Source organism: Lepidochelys olivacea (genome assembly GCF_965140295.1).
Source record: "Lepidochelys olivacea isolate rLepOli2 genome assembly, chromosome: 26".
Lineage (NCBI taxonomy): Eukaryota > Metazoa > Chordata > Testudines > Cheloniidae > Lepidochelys > Lepidochelys olivacea.
The window spans coordinates 13,663,012-13,683,674 of NC_140436.1; the positions used below are offsets into that span (position 1 = coordinate 13,663,012).

General features: G+C 51.8%; 1 protein-coding gene across 3 annotated transcripts in view; it reads left to right on the top strand.

Annotated features, from left to right (window-relative positions):
• The first annotated feature begins 4,072 nt into the window (after positions 1 to 4,072).
• DBNL (drebrin like) overlaps positions 4,073 to 20,663 on the top strand; it is a 35,458-nt gene continuing 18,867 nt past the window's right edge. For 2 of the 3 annotated variants that reach the window (XM_084615101.1, XM_084615102.1), the window contains exons 1-7: positions 4,073 to 4,200; positions 5,544 to 5,599; positions 12,581 to 12,693; positions 15,152 to 15,226; positions 16,351 to 16,497; positions 17,539 to 17,616; positions 19,970 to 20,121. In XM_084615101.1, the coding sequence (XP_084471227.1) occupies positions 4,118 to 4,200; positions 5,544 to 5,599; positions 12,581 to 12,693; positions 15,152 to 15,226; positions 16,351 to 16,497; positions 17,539 to 17,616; positions 19,970 to 20,121 (704 nt within the window). In that variant the 5' untranslated portion in view covers positions 4,073 to 4,117. The remainder of the gene's footprint in view (positions 4,201 to 5,543; positions 5,600 to 12,580; positions 12,694 to 15,151; positions 15,227 to 16,350; positions 16,498 to 17,538; positions 17,617 to 19,969; positions 20,122 to 20,663) is intronic. The other variant, XM_084615103.1, reaches the window with a different exon arrangement.

Consider the following 20,663-nt stretch of genomic DNA (forward strand, 5'->3'; position numbering starts at 1 on the left):
AACATTCTGATTATTTGCTTTCTGGTTTTTGAACCTTCAGATTCACATTTTCAAGTTTTTCTCTGCCACCACAGGGGACAGAAGCTTACTTCTTATTTAAATGAAGGCTGAGAGTCTCAGGTGATCACCTGACTCTAGGAACTAGGGCTTTAAGAGAAACACAAGATATTTCAAGGTTCATGATCAAATCATGAGCTTATGACACAGCAAGGAGCGTTCTCTAAGCAAGGGCTGGTCCACGGGGAAGTTATTCCAGAACAAAGTGGGGGGTGTGAATTTAAAGTGCAAAGAGCTATTCCAGAATAGCTCCTTGTTGGATGTTCATATTCCAGAATAAGAGGTTCACACTGGGAGGTATTGCAGAATAGTGTACTCCACACTAGCTATTCAGGTCAATTTCCCCTTGCAAACAGTCCCTAAATTGGGAACGCTGAACACCTGGGGCAGAGTGGCCACTGGGGTCAGAGCATGATCTTTAATTGCATTGAGCTCATAGTCCGGTGCAGTGGATGAGGGGAGGCGACTGTGAGGTAGGAGGTTGGAGCAAACAGAGGATCAGCTGAGGACAGAGATAGACCAGTCAAACCGTAGAAGATATTATCAGTGTCCATGCTCCTACAATTGCCCTGCAGCTTCAATTTTTGGTTGGCTGGCTCCTCTGTGCTGAGGTGGGAAGAAATGCTGCAGGGGTCCCAGCACCTCCAGAGGAGGGGTCTCCCCCACACAGTTCTTCTGGGTAGGATGGGTGGCCCTGACTGGGCCCCATTTTACCTGCAATGCAGTAGCACTTGCTTAAGCTGCTCTGACAGCTTCAGTTTCTGGCTGGCTCCTCCCTGCGGTTTATTTCTCCTAGCCCACGTGGCTGGGGAGAATGGAAGCCCTGCAGGGCTCCCGATACCCCCAGGAAGAGGGTCAATGAGATTCCTATGTCTACACCAAATCCTACACCAGACTGTGAATCTGACTCAGGTTTGAGTCCAAGTTCCCCTTCTGTCCGCACACAAATCAGTCTGACTCAGGTCAGCAAGCACTCAGGACCTGGGTCCTAGGATGCTGCTACGGGGCTGAGTCAGAGCCTGATTCCTGCTATAAGTTGGGTCCAAGCCCTGCCATTTTGCAGTCTGGACGCAGCTCAAGCTGCAGACTTGAGTCAGAGGGTCTGTGTAGTGCACTACGGTTGAGTTAACACGGCCGTGAGACCTGGGTCCAGCAATGTAAGCCCAGGTTTACAATGCAGCATGGACGCTCAAGCGTGAGCTTGGAAACATGGAGTCCCCAGACCCGGGTTTACGATGCAATGTAGACATGCCCCAAGAAGCCAGCCGCAGGCAACAGTGACCCCACTCCGTTTCCAAATAGTGATTTCAGAACCCAACACACAAAACCCTAAATAACAAAAGTGATTATAACCAGACTTGCCAGCAGTTCTCATTTGGCCAGGACTTCCCCTTATGTCCGTCCAGGATTGTTTCATCCTGAGAGGACACCCCGGTGCCACTACGGGAGTACACCGGGGTCTGAGAGGGCAGCTGGGGCAGTGTGGTGGGGTGGTAGGGGAGCTGGGGCTGACTGGTGTTAGCCAGGTGGGTGGGGGAGCCTGAAAGGAAGCTAACTGGGTGCGTGGTGGGTTACAGAAGGTGTTTGCTGGGAGGACACTGGTGCTATGGCTGCATCCCTTACCTGGGAAAGGTAGTGGTGTTCCTACTGCGGCTGCTCCTCCCAGCCTGGGATTCAGAGAAGTTGCCGGGCTTTCTTTTCAGCAGCCCCATGCAGACTGAAGGTGTGACTGTAATCCTGTGGCCCAGCTGATACTAAAAGAAACCAGGCAAATGCATGTAATAAATAACCACAGCTTCCAGCAGTCACAGGTAAGCTAGGGCAATGCAACCTAGTTTGGATCCCTTGGCTGGGGTCAATGCCCTGCTTTGGCGGCTCCGAGGTTCCTCGCTCTCTGCTCTCATTTCCCATCCAGAAAAGCAACTCATGGCTAAGGAAAGTCCAGCAGGGCTAGTCTGCAGGCATGTAGGCGCCAGGAGACAGCAAGCTGCTTATGAGCTAAGTCTGCTTCCTTCTTCCCGCCTGTCAAACAACGAGGAGTCCTGCCTAGATGGCCACATGCTAGTTCCCCAGCTGGAGCAGCAGGAGAGTCAGGGTGCCTATGATCTCAGGAACTATGTGTCTGCCCGAGTCTGGGGCAAAGACGTGACTCCACGTAGCAGAACTGCCAGCCCCAGGAGTCAGCCCCTGAAAAACATAAGGGTTTTTTTTAAAGTTATATATTTTTTGGTTTGGTTTTTTATTTTTTTTTAACTCTCCCCCCTGGATCCCCACCTCACCCTGGTGTGTGGGGTGAGCAATTTTGCCAACTCTCCCAAACATATTCAGTGTGGGGATACTGCCTCTCCCAGCTGCCTGATAGCCTGGAGCTTCCAGCAGCTCACCAACCCCAACATGCTAATTCATCCCCCAGTACCCACATCAATTATGACCATCTCTCAGCCTCACCTCAGGTAAGGGTGTTGGGGGTGTCTGGGGGATGTTGTGGGGGTGTAGGAGTGAGGTGTCTGGAGACACTGTAGAGGTATAGGGAGTGGGGTGTTGGGGAGTGTCTGCCGGGGGATGTTGCAGGGGTGTAGGAATGAGATGTCTGGGGACGGTGTAGTCGGTGTGGTGTTTGGGGTGTCTGTGGGGATGTTGCAGGGGTGTCTGGGGACATAGGAATGAGGTGTCTGGGGACATAGGGGCTGTGGTGTTGGGGGATGTTGTGGGAGTGTAGGGGGTATCTGGGGAGATGTTGTGGGGGTGTCTGGGGGTGTAGGAATGAGGTGTCTGGGGACAGTTGGGGGTGTCTGTGGGGGGCCAGTGGGATGTTGTGGGGATGTAGGAATTAGGTATCTGGGGACGGTGTAGGGGGTGTCTGGGGGGGATGGGGATGTTGTGGAGGTGGAGGTGTCTCTGGGGGGACAGAGGGATGTTGGAGGGGTCTCTGTGGCGATGTAGGAATGAGGTGTCTGGGGACGGTGTTGAGGGTGTGGTGTTGGGCAATGTTGTGGGAGTGTACGGGGTGTCTGTGGGGGGACGGGGATGTTGCGGGGGTGTAGGAATGAGATGTCTGGGGACGGGGTAGGGGGTGTCTGTTGGGGGGCAGGAGGATGTTGCGGGGTGTCTGTGAGGGGGCAGGGGAGGTTGGGGGGTGTCTGTGGGGAGGTGTTGGGGGGCAGGGGGAGGTTGGGGGTGTCTGTGGGGAGCTGGGGAGGTTGGGGGGTGTCTGTTGGGGGGCAAGGGGAGGTTGGGGGGGTGTCTGTGGGGCCCAGGGGGTTTTGGGGGATGTCTGTGGGGAGCTGGGGATGTTGGGGGGTGTCTGTGGGGAGGTGTTGGGGGGCAGGGGGATGTTGGGGGGTGTCTGTGGGGAGCTGCTGGGGCCCAAGGGGAGGTTGGGGGTGTTTGTGGGGAGCTGGGGATGTTGGGGGGTGTCTGTGGGGAGCTGGGGGGCCCAGGGGGATGTTGGGGGGTGTCTGTGGGGAGCTGCTGGGGCCCAAGGGGATGTTGGGGGTGTCTGTGGGGAGCTGGGGGGCCCAGGGGGAGGTTGGGGGTGTCTGTGGGGAGCTGGGGATGTTGGGGGGTGTCTGTGGGGAGGTGTTGGGGGGCAGGGGGTTTTGGGGGGTGTCTGTGGGGAGCTGGGGGGCTCAGGGGGAGGTTGGGGGTGTTTGTGGGGAGCTGGGGATGTTGGGGGGTGTCTGTGGGGAGCTGGGGGGCAGGGGGTGTTGGGGGGTGTCTGTGGGGAGCTGGGGGGCCCAGGGGGATGTTGGGGGGTGTCTGTGGGGAGCTGCTGGGGCCCAAGGGGAGGTTGGGGGTGTTTGTGGGGAGCTGGGGATGTTGGGGGGTGTCTGTGGGGAGCTGGGGGGCCCAGGGGGAGGTTGGGGGGTGTCTGTGGGGAGGTGTTGGGGGGCAGGGGGTTTTGGGGGGTGTCTGTGGGGAGCTGGGGGGCCCAGGGGGAGGTTGCGGGGGGGTGTCTGGGCGCTCGGGGCGGCCCCCCCGGCTCTGCCCGCCCCCCCAGCCCCGCCCCAGCGCGGCGCGGCCGGGAGGAGCCGGAAGGCGGCGGGGCGGAGGCGGCTCCATGGCGCTGAACCTGAGCAGGAACGGGCCGGCGCTGCAGGAGGCCTACGGCCGGGTGGTGGCCGCGGGCAGCCCGACCGACTGGTGAGGGGCCGGGCCCCCCCCGGGATCGGCCCCCCTCGCCCTCCCCCCCCGGGATCGGCCCCCCCTTCCTACTGCCGGGGCCCCCCCCTCCCGCCGGGCCCCCAGTGCCGCCCCCCCTCCTCCCGCCGGGCCCCCCTCCCCCTGCTGGCCCCCCCTCCTCCCGCCGGCCCCCCCCCCTGCTGGCCCCCCCCTTCCTCCCGCCGGGCCCCCACTGCCGCCCCCCCCTTCCTCCCGCCGGGCCCCCACTGCCGGGCCCCTCCCGTCCCCCGCCGGGCCCGCCTCCCCCTTCTCCTCCTCCCGCCCTCGCCGGGCCCCCCCTTTCCGGGACCGTCCCTGCCCCCCCCCAGCCTGCCGGGTTCCCCACCCCCGCCGGGCCCCGGGACCGGCCCTGCCCCCCCCCCCCGCCTCCAGCCCGCCGCCCCTCCAGACTGGCTCTGTGCCACCCTCTACCAGGCTCCCCCTCCCCAGGACCGGCCCTGCCCCCACCAGGCCCCCCACTCTCGGGGCTCGGGCCCGCCCCCTTGTACCATCCCCCCACCCCGTGAGGATTGGGACCACTCCAGACCCCCCCCCCCCGAATGGTTCCCTTCCTCTTCCCTCGCAGTAGGGCAGGGCTGGAGGTGATGCAGATGCGGGGTGGGCCTTCTGGGGGGCAGGGCATCGGCTGGGGGGCCTCAGGGCGGGGGCACGTGTGTTTCACATTAGCTTAGATGGCGCTGGGGCCATGCGGGTTGGGGCGGCGTGGCCTCGGCTGCGGAACCGGCCACGGGGGTGGTTCGTGGTCGGAGAGGGTTGTGCGTGTGAGTGAGCAAGTGGGTGGGTGGGAGATGAGTGGTGGGGGAGTGGATGGCAGCCAGGATGACACAGGAGGGCGTGGGGTGGGGGCTGTGTGGAACCAGGGATGGCGTGTGAAGAAGGGAGGGAAACAGTCAGGTTGGTGACGGGTTTCAGGGTGGCGGCCGTGTTTGTCTGTATCAGCAAAAACAACGAGGAGTCCTTGTGGCACCTCACAGACTAACCAATTTATTTGGGCGTAAGCTTTCGTGGGCTAGAACCCACTTCATCAGATGCATGGAGTGGAAAATACAACAGAAAGCTAGCACAGCCATGCAGAATATATACACACACACACAGTACATGAAAAGATGGGAGTTGCTTTACCAAGTGGGGGGGTTAGTGCTAATGAGACAATTCAATTAACAGTAGAATACGAAGGGAAGAAGGATGGTGGTGAGGAGGGGGCTAGCATCTGTTCTGGGGAGATGGGGTGCAGCAGGAGGCTGGGCTGGTAAGGAATAATGGTGCATTGGTTGCTAAAATGTCACCCCTATGCTTTATTTCAGGGCTTTGTTTACCTACGAAGGCAACAGTAATGACCTGCGGGTGGCTGGCACTGGAGGTGAGTACATCTGGGGAAGGCCACCTCCTATGTGGGGCAGCCGTCCCCATCTGGGGTCAGGATGGGTCCTTGGTTGCTGTGTGCGTGCACAGAAGGTGGCATGGTTTAGCTTGACAGGGTTGTGATGTTTGTTCAGCTTCGTTACCCAGTGCTGGCTGTTGGTGTCCCGTGTTTGTATGGAATAGCTCTGGGGATGGAAATTCTGCCTCCTCTTTCACCCCAGTTGCTTAACAAAGGACATTCCTTTCTGGGGCTGTGGTCTCAGCACCTTGCTGCTTGCTCAGACTCACGGAAGCCGTTGTGAAGAGTCCTGGATTAGACCTGGGACACGTACTGTGGGACGTAAGGCTTTTCCAGTGATCCAGTAACAGTGCCTGGCGGTGATGCTTTTCCAGTGAAGAGGTGCAGTGTAAAAGCAGAAAGAGGGCAGTTAGTAGGGGACTGTGAAGCCACATGTAATATGAAGGCAAGTTTCTCAAAACAGCCTTGGCTCGTTTTCTTTTCCTTCCCCTTTTGTGGGGGTTTTTCCGTTGTTTTTGTTTTTTTTAAAGAAACTTGAAAAAAAATTCCGGTACCTCTTTTTAACTCTTCACAGTTCAGTTCATTCCTGTTGTATTTTAACACAAGTAGGGTTAATACAACAGAAAGCTAGCACAGCCATGCACTCTGAAGTCAAGGTGACTTGTGAACAATAATTCTGACTTACTCCTTTTTGCGGATACAGACTAACACGGCTGCTACTCTGAAACCTGTCCATATAGAGTATTTTCCGATTCGGGTTTCCCCGTTACATGTAACACTTAATATCTGGCTGATTTCCACATGAAAACCTACTAATTTACAGCTAAGAGCGCTAAACTGTAGGTCCTACCAACACCCAACTTAAAAGCAAGGAAATAAGTATTTGTATCATTTTGTCTGTGTTCCATTCATCGGTTTCCTTTCCCGACCTCATATTTTCCTTTCACCTCCTCCGTGTCGCCACACGCATCAGCTAACAGGCACCTTGAATGCCAACCATGTTCGCAGGTTATATGTGTTTGTGACTGACACTGGGTTAGTGTGACCTTGAGAAATTGTCTTGTATGTAGCTCTGTCTGTGGTTTTGAATTTGGCGGAAAATGAAGGGCAGTGTCACTCTGCAAATGGTAGCTGACGGATGGTTTTTTGGTCGTGTTCAGGAAACCTGTGAAGGGGTGATGTGTGGCTGTTCGTGATGGTTCTCACACCGGCACGCCCCATGCAGCCCTGCTCCCTCTCATGCCACCTTACTTATCTACCATGGTCAGATTTTAAACATTGACACATTAGATGCATTCATGCCCCTGAGGCCCTAGGAGATCCGTAGCAGTCCAGTCAAGCAAGCCTTCTCCAGTCTGCCAAACTAGGACTCCCCTCTGGAGAACTGTCTGGGGGAGAAACTGCTCAGCTGGTAACTCTTGTCCCTGCCCTGTCCGTGATAGAAATAGGGGCAGGAAGAGAGGGATAATTGTAGCTGGAGGTCCCTCAGTAGAGGAGCTAAGAGCTTTTCCGTCCCACAGCTGAGCTCCTGAGTGAGAGAAATCTGTCAGACTGGGAATCTCCTCCTGAGGTTTAACTGCTAGGGAGGGGCATTGGTAAAGGAGGGAGCCAAGGAATTTGGCAGCAGGGCTGAACTGCCAGCACGTTCCTAGACCCCACTTTTCCAAGCCCGATTTTCGGATGCCCTAATTTTAGGAGTCTCCCCATCCCATTAAATTGCCTTCCAGACAGAAGGATAATTACCTTCATTTCAGTGAGTGAAAACATTTGTAAGGCAAAGGACATAATGTTCTGTTTGGAATGGCGCTAAGGGAGTAGGGCCTCCGGAACAGAGAATCTGGAAGGTCAGTTCTTAGCCCGGCTCTGCTCTACAGCCCCACTGCCAGCCTTTTTGCTTGGCTCCCCTCATGTCTCTGCCCCAACCCAACAGCTGAATTTTGGGCCTAGGCTGCACCCATATCTTCACTGATTCAGTTAGGCTCACAGTTGATGAACCACAGGGTACTTTCTGTAGCGCCGTCTTACTAACAGGGTTAAGATATGGTGGGAGAAGAGGAAAGCTGAAATCCAGACTCAAGATTGGAGCTCTCCTACAGAGGCAGCTTGACCCCTGTTGCTTTGAAAATGGAAGTTGCTGACAAAGCTGAGTGGCTCTGTTGGTTTTCCTTGTCTGATGACAAGGTGGTTACAACTTGTTACATTTTATTTTAAAAGTTCAGCGGTGTTCTGGATCTGAGATCTTATCAGAGCGTGTGCAGTTTGGTGGTTGTGGGGACGAGGGTTGTGTGTTGAGAGGAAACCCCCCAGAAGTGAGATTGTCAAGACAGCTGCAAAAGGGAAAATTTCTAAACTTTTCTTCTGCAAACGCTAGTGAGTATTTTTCTGGGAACATCACGTGGAAAATTTATTTGCCATCTGAAATGACTGGGCTAAATTTGGAGACTGAGTAGAACTGTTTAATTGTGGGGAAAATAGGGATTTCAGTCCTGCTTCAAGTGCAAATCTAAATGCAGCCTTCGTTCTGGAATTGCTACCAATGCCTGATGACTGATATGCAACTCGTACATTTTGTGGTGGTTAAATGTAGTTGAGCCAAAGCTGCAGGAAGAACCTTCGATGGTGAAATTTTAGTGGTGTGCGAGCACTTGATTGCAACTCCAGTGTTAATATTGTACTCACGGTAGTTTTTAGCATTTACTGATAGTGGGAGAGGTATCGTGGGTAATGTAGCGCTTTCTATTCTAGTCCCTCTTTTCACACTCTCATCCCTTTCAACTTCCAGGTTGAGATATTCAAGGCTTGGCCACTGCCTAAGGGTGAATTGTCTTTTTCCTTTTAAAGTTTGAATATCAGCTGTTGGTGGGAGAGGGAATGCGCTTTCCCCATGATGTAACTTCTTGACAAGAATTTTTTTTGAGGAGCCATACACACGCAACAGCTGGGGGGGGGGGGGGGGGGAACTGAAGTTGAAATTTGGCAGGGAAGGCCTTTGCAAGTCCTGTGAAAATGAGCTTTGAAAACCTCGTGCTGCACAAACTCAGTTGAATTTCGCCCACTTTCCTGCTAACCTCATAAAACGAGAAGTTGATGAAGACCAGCCTGACCCCACATGTGCGTCTAAGTCAGCCCTGCATGTGGTCCTTGTAAGGTGAACGGGGAACAAGGGAGAGTTCCAACGCATAGGAGGGTGCCCTGCTTTGATGCATCTTAGGAGCTTTCCTGCTGAGGGGCTTCTTCCTGGTGGCCTCCAGTAAGCGTGCTGCGGTCTAGGCCAGTGGTTCGGCTGCTCAGAATTCTCTTGAGGCTGGTGCCTGGTATTAAGGTGCCAGATATTAACTTGCACCGTTAATGAAGCACGAAGGCTGCACGCAAAAGCCAGAAAAGGACAAAGTTAATGTTGCCCACGTAGTTGTAACTCCACCTCTTTGTGCATAAACTGCATTCTGACACTGTTCAATCAGTCCAGACCATCTCTCAAATTATACCATAACATAGGCTTATCCCATCTTTTTCCTGCAACCATGGGTCCATGTGTAACATCCACAGCACGGCTTTGTGTATAGCAGACTGCAGACATGGCAGTTTTTTATAGGAAAAGTACCTAGCAAACTCTTCTTACGCAACAGAGTAACCACAGTAGTGGTGAAAATCTGAAGGTGTATAGAAACCACCTACGTTTGCAGCTAATTTAGCTGCATAGCTGAGTGTCTCGTGCCCTTTTACACCTACATGTCACACTGCTGTGGGTAAAAAGAAAACGAGGACTTGTGGCACCTTAGAGATTAACCAATTTATTGGAGCATAAGCTTTCGTGAGCTACAGCTCACTTCATCGGATGCATTCAGTGGAAAATATAGTGGGGAGAGTTATATACATAGAGAACATGGAAACAATGGGTGTTACCATACACACTGTAACCAGAGTGATCACTTAAGGTGAGATATTACCAGCAGGAGAGCAGGGGTGGGGGGACAGGGGACCTTTTGTAGTGATAATCAAGGTGGGCCATTTCCAGAAGTTGACAAGACCATCTGAGGAACAGTGGGGGGTGGAATAAACGTGGGGAAATAATTTTACTTTGTGTAATGACCCATCCACTCCCAGTCTCTATTCAAGCCTAAGTTAATTGTATCCAGTTTGCAAATTAATTCCAATTCAGCAGTCTCTCGTTGAAGTCTGTTTTTGAAGTTTTTTTGTTGAAGAATTGCCACTTTTAGGTCTGTAATCGTGGGACTAAAGAGATTGAAGTGTTCTCCGACTGGTTTTTGAATGTTATAATTCTTGACATTTGATTTGTGTCCATTTATTCTTTTACGTAGAGACTGTCCAGTTTGACCAATGTACATGGCAGAGGGGCATTACTGGCACATGATGACATATATCACATTGGTAGATGTGCAGGTGAACGAGCGAGCTTCTGATAGCGTGGCTGATGTGATTAGGCCCTATGATGGTGTCCCCTGAATAGATATGTGGACACAGTTGGCAACGGGCTTTGTTGCAAGGATAGGTTCCTGGGTTAGTGGTTCTGTTGTGTGGTGTGTGGTTGCTGGTGAGTATTTGCTTCAGGTTGGGGGGCTGTCTGTAAGCAAGGACTGGCCTGTCTGCCAAGTTCTGTGAGAGTAATGGGTTGTCCTTCAGGATAGGTTGTAGATCCTTGATGATGCTCTGGAGAGGTTTTAGTTGCGGGCTGAAGGTGATGGCCAGTGGCGTTCTGTTGTTTTCTCTGTTGGGTCTGTCCTGTGGTAGGTGACTTCTGGGTGCTGCTGGCTGACAAGAAACCGGTTTTGCTGTCCAGACGCCTGTGCAGGGAGCTCAGGGGAAGCTGGCTTTCCTGTTTGTGAGTGTGCATGGTCTCTTATTTTGAGCTTGCTGCTAAAATGAAATGGGAGGAAGGAACACACAGCTGGAGACTTAGTCAAGCTGGTCTCGTTTTGGATTAAACAGGAGCCCCTTCAGTAAGCCACATCCAAAGAGGTGACCGGTGTTCGTTCCTGAGCCTCTGTTCCTACCACGTTCGCTTATGCATATTACTTTAAGGAATCTGGATTCCACTGAAATCAGTGATAACTCCTATGGACTTTAATGGGACCAGGCTGTTTAGAGGGGAGGGATAGCTCAGTGGTTTGAGCTTTGGCTTGCTAAACCCAGGGTTGTGAGTTCAATCCTTGAGGGGGCCATTTAGGGATCTGGGGCAAAAATTGGGGATTGGTCCTGCTTTGAGCAGGGGATGACCTCCTGAGGTCCCTTCCAACCCTAATATTCTATGATTATTGTTTCAATACAACTTCTTGTACAAACTTGTGTGTAGAGTTTAGAGCCATCTGCTACAGCTTTGAAAACAGACACTGTATTGAAATATTTAATTACAATGAAGTGCCTTGGAATATATGTCCATTTATGGTAAGAGTGGTTTTCATTTGATATACTTTTTATTTTAGATCCTGTAGGAATCTGGCCTCTTTCCAGATGAAATGTGAGGGTACATTTGTAAGGATGCCAGGGCTCTGAAGAGGTCCTACCTCTTCCATATGATCCATAAAATTGCAAACCCTAGCAGAGCTGTGTGAATTTATTGGTTTAGGTGGAGGCCTCTCACCGGGAGCTGAGTTTGTTCTGACTACTCATGGCCAAGCAGTGGGAGAAAGCCACCAAGGGCTGAATCTCAGGAGTGGGGACTGTAACATCCACAGATAGGACTCTCATCGGGGGCTGTGCTTGTTCTGTGTGTCCATGTGCACTGATGGAGGACTCACGCTGGCTGGTGATCTGTTCTCTTCGAGAGACAGGAAGTCTTGCCATAGTGTCTAGTGGAGATTGGGGCATGAACAAGAGTGAGCTGGCTGAAGCTGGGCCTGGACAAGACTGAGGTGAGAATGGTGGGTTGGGGGAAGCAGCTGGAGAAGATGGTGGAAGTAATATTGGCCTCTTTGATTGGAGGAGTACTTCTGCCTTTCATTAATGGTGTTTGCAGCTTAGGGGTGACTCTTGACCCCTAGTTGCTGTTTGATGATTTCAGCAGTAATCCAGTCAGCTTTTTACTATTTTATGTTTGGCTAGGAGGTTGGACCTTTTCTTTCGGATGTTGTTCAGGCCTTTGTCATTTTGGTGAGACTATTGCCATGCACGCTATACGGGGCTGCACCTTAGAGCCATTCAGAGACCGAAGCTGGTGCAGAGTGTAGTGACTTGGTTATCGAGTTGGGCTTTCTGCTGGGAACAAGTGACAACAGTGCTGTAGGGTCAGCACTGGCTGCCCATTGGTCTTAGGGTGGAGTTCAAGGTGTTGGTGATGACCGCTAAAGCCCTAAGTGGCCTGGGACTGGCCTCCCTGAGGAATCTCCCCTCTCCTAGGCCATGCTACCACAGCTGTGGTCAGCGGGGGTGCTCAAACTGGATCCCTCTCATTATAGAAGAGAGGGGTGGCTGGCAAGGCGTTCTCTGTGAGGGCTCCAGGACACTGGAACTTGCTTTCCTGCCTTGGTCTGAAAAAGCTCAACTCTGACTTTCAGGGCACACTGCAAGAGACACCTGCTTGGCAAGGCTCTGGAGAAAATGCTCAGGGTCTTCCTAGATGATGAAAGCTGGCTGCCCTCCCGAGTTCCTGTGGAACTGGTTTCCGCCTTGCTGAGGTTTAATTGTATTTCTTGCGTGGTTATGTTAGGGTGCCTGACGCCTTGGATAGATGTCTTTATTATTTTTTATAACATCATTATGATGGTAGGTAGGAATAAGCATCAGAAGCAGACAACCTCTCAGGTCCCGTTTTCATGGACACATCGCTGTTGATGAAGGCTGCTGACAATTCAGTTTTATTTTCTCAACAGTTTGTTTCTTAGTTGGATGCTTTTCTGAGGGACGCTGACGGTAATTCTTCCTCTTCTCAAGACTGAGCTGGCTGGATCAATCTCACTTGGCTCATCTCTCTCCCTTTCTCCCTCTGTGAAAATCACCGTATAGATGGTGGCCTGGAGGAGCTGGCTGAGGAGCTCAACAGTGGTAAGGTGATGTACGCTTTCTGTCGGGTAAAGGATCCCAACTCTGGCCTTCCCAAATACGTCATCATCAATTGGGTAAGCAGAGATGGACTGTTTCTGCTAGCATATGGAACCTTAGCTATATGTTTGATTCTCTCTCTAGGTGGAAAACCATACACCCTTGAACCAGAGCTGCCAGCATCTTAGAAAGCTGAGGCTGCAATTATGTCATGGAATCCGTGACTTCCATTGACCTCAGTGACATCTTCTGCCCTGGGGCTGGAGCTCCCAGCCAGCCCTCCTTTGCAACCCCTGCCCTGCTGGGGGGACGCTGCAGCTGCCCAGCCGCAGTGGGTGGCTGGGGAAACCCCACAGCAGCCAAGCCCCGCAGGCAGGGGGACCCTGGAGCTCCCACTCACCGCAGCGGTGGGGGACCCGGGAGCCCCAGCAGCAGTGGATGCTGAATCCACCTCCCCGTTTTGTCACAGATCTTTTTAGTAATAAGTTAGGGACAGGTCCTGGGCTTCTGTGAATTTTTGTTTATTGCCCGAGACCTGTCCTTGACTTATTACTAAAAATATCTGTGACAAAAACTTAACCTTATAGATAGCTAATGCTTGGAATGACTTCGGGGCCAGAGTGAGACTCCCCAAAAAACACATGCAAATCTCTAGTGCACTGCAAAATGCTAAGAATTCAGATGAACAAAATGGGGAGATGTTCCTAGGCCTTCTGAGGTGCTCTGTTCTTGTTAAGAGCATAAGAATTGACATACTAGGTCAGACCAATGGTCCTTCTAGCCCATTATCATGTCTCCAACAGTGACCAGTACCAGAGCTTCAGTGGGAGTGTACAGAACAGGGCAGTTGTCATGATCCACCCATCTTCCCCTCCCCGTTTCTGGCAGTTAGAGGTTTAGGGACATGGGCTGCATCTCTGACCATCTTGGCTAATAGTCATTGATGGACCTGTCCTCCATGAACTTATCCAGTTCTTTTTGGAACAGTTATACTTTGGCTGTCACGGCACAATTCCACAGGTTAATTGTATGTCATGTGAAAAAATATTTCCTCTTTATTGTATTAAACCTGCTGCCTGTTAATTTAATGGGGTGACCTTTGGCTTTTGTATTGTTAAATAACACTTCCCTATTCATTTTCTCACACACACCATTCAAGATTTGATAGACCTCCTGTCATCCTTGCCCCCGTTTAATTATCTCTCTCTAAGCTAAACCGTCCTAATATTTTTAGAGTCTCCTCGTATGGAAACCGTTTCATACCCTTGATCATCTTTCATCTTCTCTGAACCTTGTCCATTTCTACTACATCCTTTTGAGACGGGCTGACCAGAACTGGACACAGTATTCAAGGTGTGGGCGCACCATGGATTAGTATGGTAGTTAAACTAGCAGTAAATATTAGCAGGTTATTTAGGTTAAGGTTATTGAGGCGATAAATATCTTGAAAATAACCCCTCTAAAGCGTTGTAGCGAGAATAAAATGTTTGCAAGTGAGGAAGACTTGGAGCTGAGATTCCACAAACAGAGCACGCACTGTGCTGTTCTTTATTCTGTATAGGTGGTGGTTCTGTGCTCGTCACTGTAGTGTCTGAGTGCCTTCCAGCGCTACAGTGGAAGCCATGTGACTCCACATCTGCCGGGTGTTGTTTGTTCTCTCCATCCTCTCTCCGGGGGAGAAGTCTGTGCAGTGGAGTGTCTTGTTTTGGGAGGGTTTTAGGTTTTTGCAAACGTACATGTTGCTTCGTATTGATGTTAGAAGGCCGGTCAAAGACAGTGCCGGCACTTGGAGCAGAAGGTGGTGAGTTTTGTGATGGTCCTTAGTGCAGATATACCCACCGATCCGTGTGTGTTACAGGTCCCACTCTGGGCCTGATCCAGGGGAAGATGCGCGTCTGTTGCAGCCCCACCTTTGGCACCTTGGCTGTTCAGCTCAAGCTGTAGCAACTCCTGCTTTCAGCCGTTGAGGTTCCCAGTTCAATCCCTGGTGTGTCGGCTAAGATGGCAGCGAGGTTTACAGGCCCAGTGTCTGGGAGTAGGATCCTGTTCTCAAGGAACCAGGCACTGGTAGTACTAGAGAGGGTTAGCAGAGAGGAAGGGGGAGGGATAGCTCAGTGGTTTGAGCATTGGCTTGCTAAACCCAGGGTTGTGAGTTCAATCTTTGAGGGGGCCATTTAGGGATCTGGGGCAAAAATTAGGGATTGGTCCTGCTTTGAGCAGGGGGTTGGACTAGATGACCTCCTGAGGTCCCTTCCAACCCTGAGATTCTATGATTCTATGAGAGGGCGTCTGCCACTTGGATGCTTATTTTACATTCATCTCTTACATTCCTCTCCTTCACGTTAAGTAATGCTGCCAGAGCTTTGCCTTGGGCACGCAGCATCTCTTCCCCCTCAATCTGTCCTCCGCCTCACCTCATGGGTGAGAGCTGTGATGTCCTGTTTCAAGGAGCCATGCCGGGGGGGCCCGTGTCTCAGTTGAGTGCTACACCGCCCTTGAGATGAGGTTCTAGGTACTGATGATTTCTCTTTGCAGACTGGCGAAGGTGTGAACGATGTGAGAAAGGGAGCGTGTGCCAACCATGTCAGCACTGTAGGAAACTTCTTAAAGGTACAGGCATGTTTTTATGATGATCTCCCTGGACGCCCCCCCTTTGCTGCTGTTTGCCCTTTCCATTATTCCAGATCTGCAGCCCTGGCTTTTTGTCCTTCCTGCTGGGAAAGGCCCGAGGGAGGTACAGCAAGTTTTGCAGGGCTCTGGCCACTCCATATTTACAGCCTGGGATCTTCCCGGGTGAGCATGGGCTTCTCCTGGAACAGAAACACAGCAGAAAGCCACAGCAGGGTGTGCGTTAAAATGCCGTTGGCACTCAGCTGAGTCCCCTTAACCACCTGTGAAGTGAACCCGTTGAGCATCCTGTGGGGGCTTGTTGCTGGTAGACATGTTCTTCTAAGTTTCTTTGAGAGCCAATATATTTTAGGGGGTTTCCCTGGTGAAAAATAGTTCCTGATAGAAAAAGAGACCACACGGAAGGGAAGAGCTACAAACACCCGTTCTCTCTTACATTGTGGATATTTACCTCATTAGATTAACAGTTCTCCCTCATACCTGGCAGCCCTTTGAGCTGCAATTTGTGGGCAAATGGCTTCTTTAAACTCTGCTTTCAGTTGCAGTAATTCAGTGGGGAGCTATGTAAAGTATCATTTTAAAAGGGGACTTGGAGTTGCCAGAGGCTACAGACTGCTGCAGAGGGGTGGGAATGTCATGTCTCCTTCTGCCCTCTCTCTTTCAGTCCCTTGACCTTGGGGTTCCTTCATCCTTGCTGTTTTAGATTCGGTATTGAGTCCAGATACTTCAAGGAGCTTGTGGCTCAGGTCTGTAAAGTGGAAAGTTCAGGTCAGCCCAGTATCCTCTTCAGGAGCTGGAGGAGAATGGGTGACAGCAGCAGCCTTACCGTGTCACTTCACATGCCATGAAGTGTGGGACCAGATCCCAATGGCTCTCTTTGCCTCTCCCTTCCTTCCCCTCTGTGGGGGTCGTACAGAAGGCAGACAGAGGGATTGGAGGTCTCTGTTCCCATAAGAAGTGTCTGCCCCACACGTGCAGTGGTGAAATCAGGCCAGTCTGCTCTCAGGTCACTCCGCAGCAGTGTGTGTCTTTGGGCAGAAGGGTGTCATCCTTTAGCCCTCGGAGTCAAGTTTCTCCTAACTGTGCTGCTCTTTTTCTCTGCCCAGGGCGCCCATGTGACGATAAATGCTCGGGCAGAGGAGGACGTGGAACCTGACTCCATCATGGAGAAAGTTGCCAAGGCTTCCGGCGCAAACTACAACTTTCATAAAGAAAGTAGCAGGTTCCAGGATTCAGGCCCTCAGGCACCAGTGGTGAGTTCCTGGGACCTTTCTAAGTAACCTTTGCACCCCTGGGCTGCAGGTTCAGCAGGAATCTAGCTGCCAGTGACTCAGCTGCGCAGCAAATAGGGCTGCTCAACTCTGATCCTGGTTTGACGACGCACTTGTTCTGAAGCTAGCCGTGGTATTCTTCATGGCCTCACCCTCTGTATCTCAGAACCTCTTTCTCTGGATCTGATGGCTAGTGCAAAATGAGAGACCAGCCTCTGTGTATTCTCAAGTGTTGTCTTGTCTACAGTGACTCCGAAGCAACAACATTTGAATTTCTAAAGCACCCCTCTCAAGATGTGTGTTAGCCCACAAGAATTAATGTCAGAGCACATTCTTTTCAGTTTCAGACATCAATTTTTGTGCTTTCACTTTTCAAACACTGCATAAGCATCAGTTCATCTAAACACTAGAAAAGATCCACACATGCAATACGTCAGGGTCAGGTTGCTGACTGTCTCAGCTTGTTCGCTGAATGGTACTTAATCATCTGTGTCTTGGTGCTGTTTCTGTCTTCCTTTCTCTTGTTGTTGAAGATCCTTTGCTGATCCTGTGATGAGCTCTCAGCTCCTTAGCTTCTGCCACATAGCAGGGTGGAGCGGGGGACTTATTCTTCAAATATCTATATATTTACCACTGTCTTTTCCCTTTTTGGGTAATTTCCCCCCCTCATCCTGCCAGTTTTGTCTGTCTCTAAAATGCAGCTCTCCAATTAAAACTTCCTATCTCTCTCTGGGCCAGACTTCAGGGTCTGGCCCATGCGGAGTCATAAACAGGCTTTCAACATTCCATTGGACTTTCCCTTTCCCGGGCCCTCTCCACATTCCCCCAACCTTGGAGACTGCTTGGCCTGTTGCACAGAATCAGGCACTTAATGGTCCTGTTGAACAGTTCTGGGCGCACTATCCTGGGAGGGGAACCTGAAAGATGCTGGACTGTGTTGCCAGGCTGCTGCAATTTTCTGACCACTAGGTCCTGATTATATACAGACTGCCTCAGCTGTGTGTTTCTCTTGTCCACCTCTAGAGTTCTGTCTATCAGAAGACAAACGCCATGTCTGAAATCAAGAGGGTCGGTAAAGATAACTTCTGGGCCAAAGCAGAGGTGAGTCCCCAAGCATTGGATTGCTGAGGGAGGCTTGATTTGGGTAAGGTGCTCGGATTTAACCTGAGCTTTTTGGGTCACTAACTGCCTCTTCCTCCCCTTTCTAAGGCTGGGTTTTGCTGACTCCTGGGTATGGGAAGGGTTTGTTCTGCTTTTGTGGGGGTGACTGTTTCCAGCTGCTATAGAAGAGACTGGAGAAAGTATTGGGACAAGTCCTGACTCCCGCATGTCCTGCCGGGTTTGTAAGCAGAAGTCCTGATATTTCTACATGAATCCAAAATGCAGGAGCGAGGGCTGGAAGGAAATTTTGCTTCAGCTGAAAATTAAGTGGAGACGTGTAAGTTTTCATATCTAGGCAGCTCATCTTCATGGCACTGTCTCTCAGTGCCCATCGAGATTCTTATTTAGTCCTCATCTCATAGCACCTGAGAGCTTCCAGAATAACAATAAGCTCTGTTCTTCTTCCCCAGCCTTTTGAATCATTAGCTTGATGAGTTTGAGTGTAAAGATTCTGCATATACTGAGGTCTGAATGTACTGAGGTTTGTGGTCTCTTCTCTCTTGTAGCAGTGAGTTCCGTAGTCTGGTCTAGCTCTAGCGAGCATCTTGGCTCCTGCCCTCTCGAGGCTCCCACTGACGGTCGGCAGGTTCACGGCTGAAGTGGGCTGTAGCTGTTGTGGGAGGTCGTGGCTCTGGAGGGGAAGGGGTCTCTCGGGGAAATAGGTCGGATCCCAAGAGGGCTGTGACTAGGGAACCAGTGTGCTGAGTGGAATGCTGCGGCAGGTTTGGTTAAGCAGTCAGGCCGCTGCAGTCCTTAACAGGTGTTTGACTCCTCCCTGGATCTAAATCCCTGTGACAATGGAGCCTGCAGGTCCCGGATGTGAGCATTTCCGTGGCCAGGGCTGTGTCCGCTGGGACAGCACAATCTCCCCACCAGGCCCAGCTGGAAGTGGACATGTTTTGCCCCACTGCCTGTTGGGGCATGTGGTAGCAGAGAGAAGTCTGAAAAGGAGCGCTAGGTCGCAGACCAAGCTAACCATCTGAGGGCCTTTGACAGTGGGTGATGTTACAAAGGAAGCAAGTTCTCCAAAGCGCACCCCGCCGCCCAGTCTGGCCTGGGCTCGGCTTGGCCAGCTGCTCTTTCGATTTTGACGAGGCACTGAGAGAGCAAGGCAGCGGTGCTGCTCCGTTTGACACGGAGGAGGTTAAACACTGGAGACAAGTGGTGGTTTCCTCAGTCCTGGCCAGACAGAGAAAGGATGGTCCGATGGTTAGGCAATTGCACTAGGTCTTGGAAGACCGTGCTTCCGTTCCCTGCTCTGCTGCAGGCTTCCTTTGAGTGTCCCAAGGGAAATCACTTAGCCGCTCTGTGCCTCATCTGTAGGAGAGGGACCGTAGCCCTGCCTTACCTCATGGGAGTGTATGCGTGTGTGTGTGACCTTAAATGTATTGGAGGTTATCAGGTGTGCAGATACTGTGGTGATGGCGGCCAGATAAGTACCTGAGTGAGTTAACAGGGCTGCCAGAGCTGCGGCTGGCCCTGGGGCTTCCCTAGCTGCCGGGGTCAGCCACACCAGCGCTGCAAAATTCACGGAGATCACAGGAAGTCATGGAAGCCATGATTTCCCTGACCTCCGTGAACGATTCGCAGCCTTACTGATAGGTTAACCTATTAATTCTCATGATCATACCTGCCCTTCCATTCTCAAGCAGTTTTGTGGTTATCACTTCCATGTTCCTGTGGTTACCAGTTACCATTAGGTTCCAACTCCTGCCATTCAGCCAGCTATTCCTAGTTCCCCAACAGCTAATGGTCATTGCCAGGCCATTTATCTATGACCAGGGTAACAGGCCTACTTTACGTGACTATACTTATGCTAACTTGCTTATGCTAATGTCTTACAAGGCACAGGCCTGTAGGTTCCTTGTGATACAGTGACTACAATCAAAGCTAAGCTAGCCCTATGGGCTACAGGTCCCAGGTGTTCTGTTCTCTGTTCCCGTCAGGAAGGGGAGGGCTCGGTCTCAGGGCATGGCCCTGATCGCTGTCAGGGCTTCCGTGACTTGTGCTTACATGAACAAGCAAGGTCTTTGAGGGAAGATTCTGTGTTTCTGGGTCCGCCCTCCATGTGGAGTTCTTGGAGGTTGAAGGAGCCCTCCCAGGAGTGTGTGGGGTGATGTTAGAGCAATCAGGGCTGCACACAGTCCAGCTGTAGTGGACAACACTGTAACCAGCTGTAAATCTCCCATGACGGTTGGTGATTAAAGTACAAAGACATGGTGAGGAGAGAGCTGTGGGGATTTTTCTCCCATGCTGGCAGCTTTAACCAGCCTTGGCACGCTCCCGTCCTTAGAAAGACGAGGAGAACCGCCGGCTGGAGGAGAAGAGGAGAGCGGATGAGGAGCGACAGCGGCTGGACAAAGAGCACCAGGAGCGGGAGCTGCAGGAAGCAGCCGGGCGTGAGCGAAGATTTAAAGAGAGATCCAATGAGATTGATGCTCAGAAGTGAGTCTCTTCTTTGCACTGAGACGCTCTAATGGCTTCCTTGCCTTATCCCAGGGGTCTGTCTGGTCTCCTTCCCTCTGACCCAGGGGCTGCTTTATTCTCCCCATCAGGCTAGCAATCCCACGCTGCAGAGTGTAGGACTCAGGGGTGAGGACCTATGTAGTGAATGCTCCACCCTCGCCTCAGAAGACAGTCCCAGTGCCCTTCCAGCCAGATCTCTGGCATCTCTCCTCAATGTCCCCTTCACTGTGCCAGTCTCCCCATTCCTGTCAGCGGAGGGGGGAAGTGTGTGGCCCGGTGGGTTTCAGGGAGTGGCAGACTCGCTCTGTCTGTCCGCACACAACAACGTGAGTGCTCAGTTAAAGTTCCTCCAGTGCATTTCCTATCCGTGCAATTGCTGAAAATCGAGGAAGTCACCATTCAGGCAACAGCCACTTTCAGAAGCACCCAGGCTGCTTGCCTCCATAACACCCTCGCCTCCTGTACAAACAACCAGCCACAGTACACACCCTCTCAATTGTGAGGAGACATACACAGCTCCA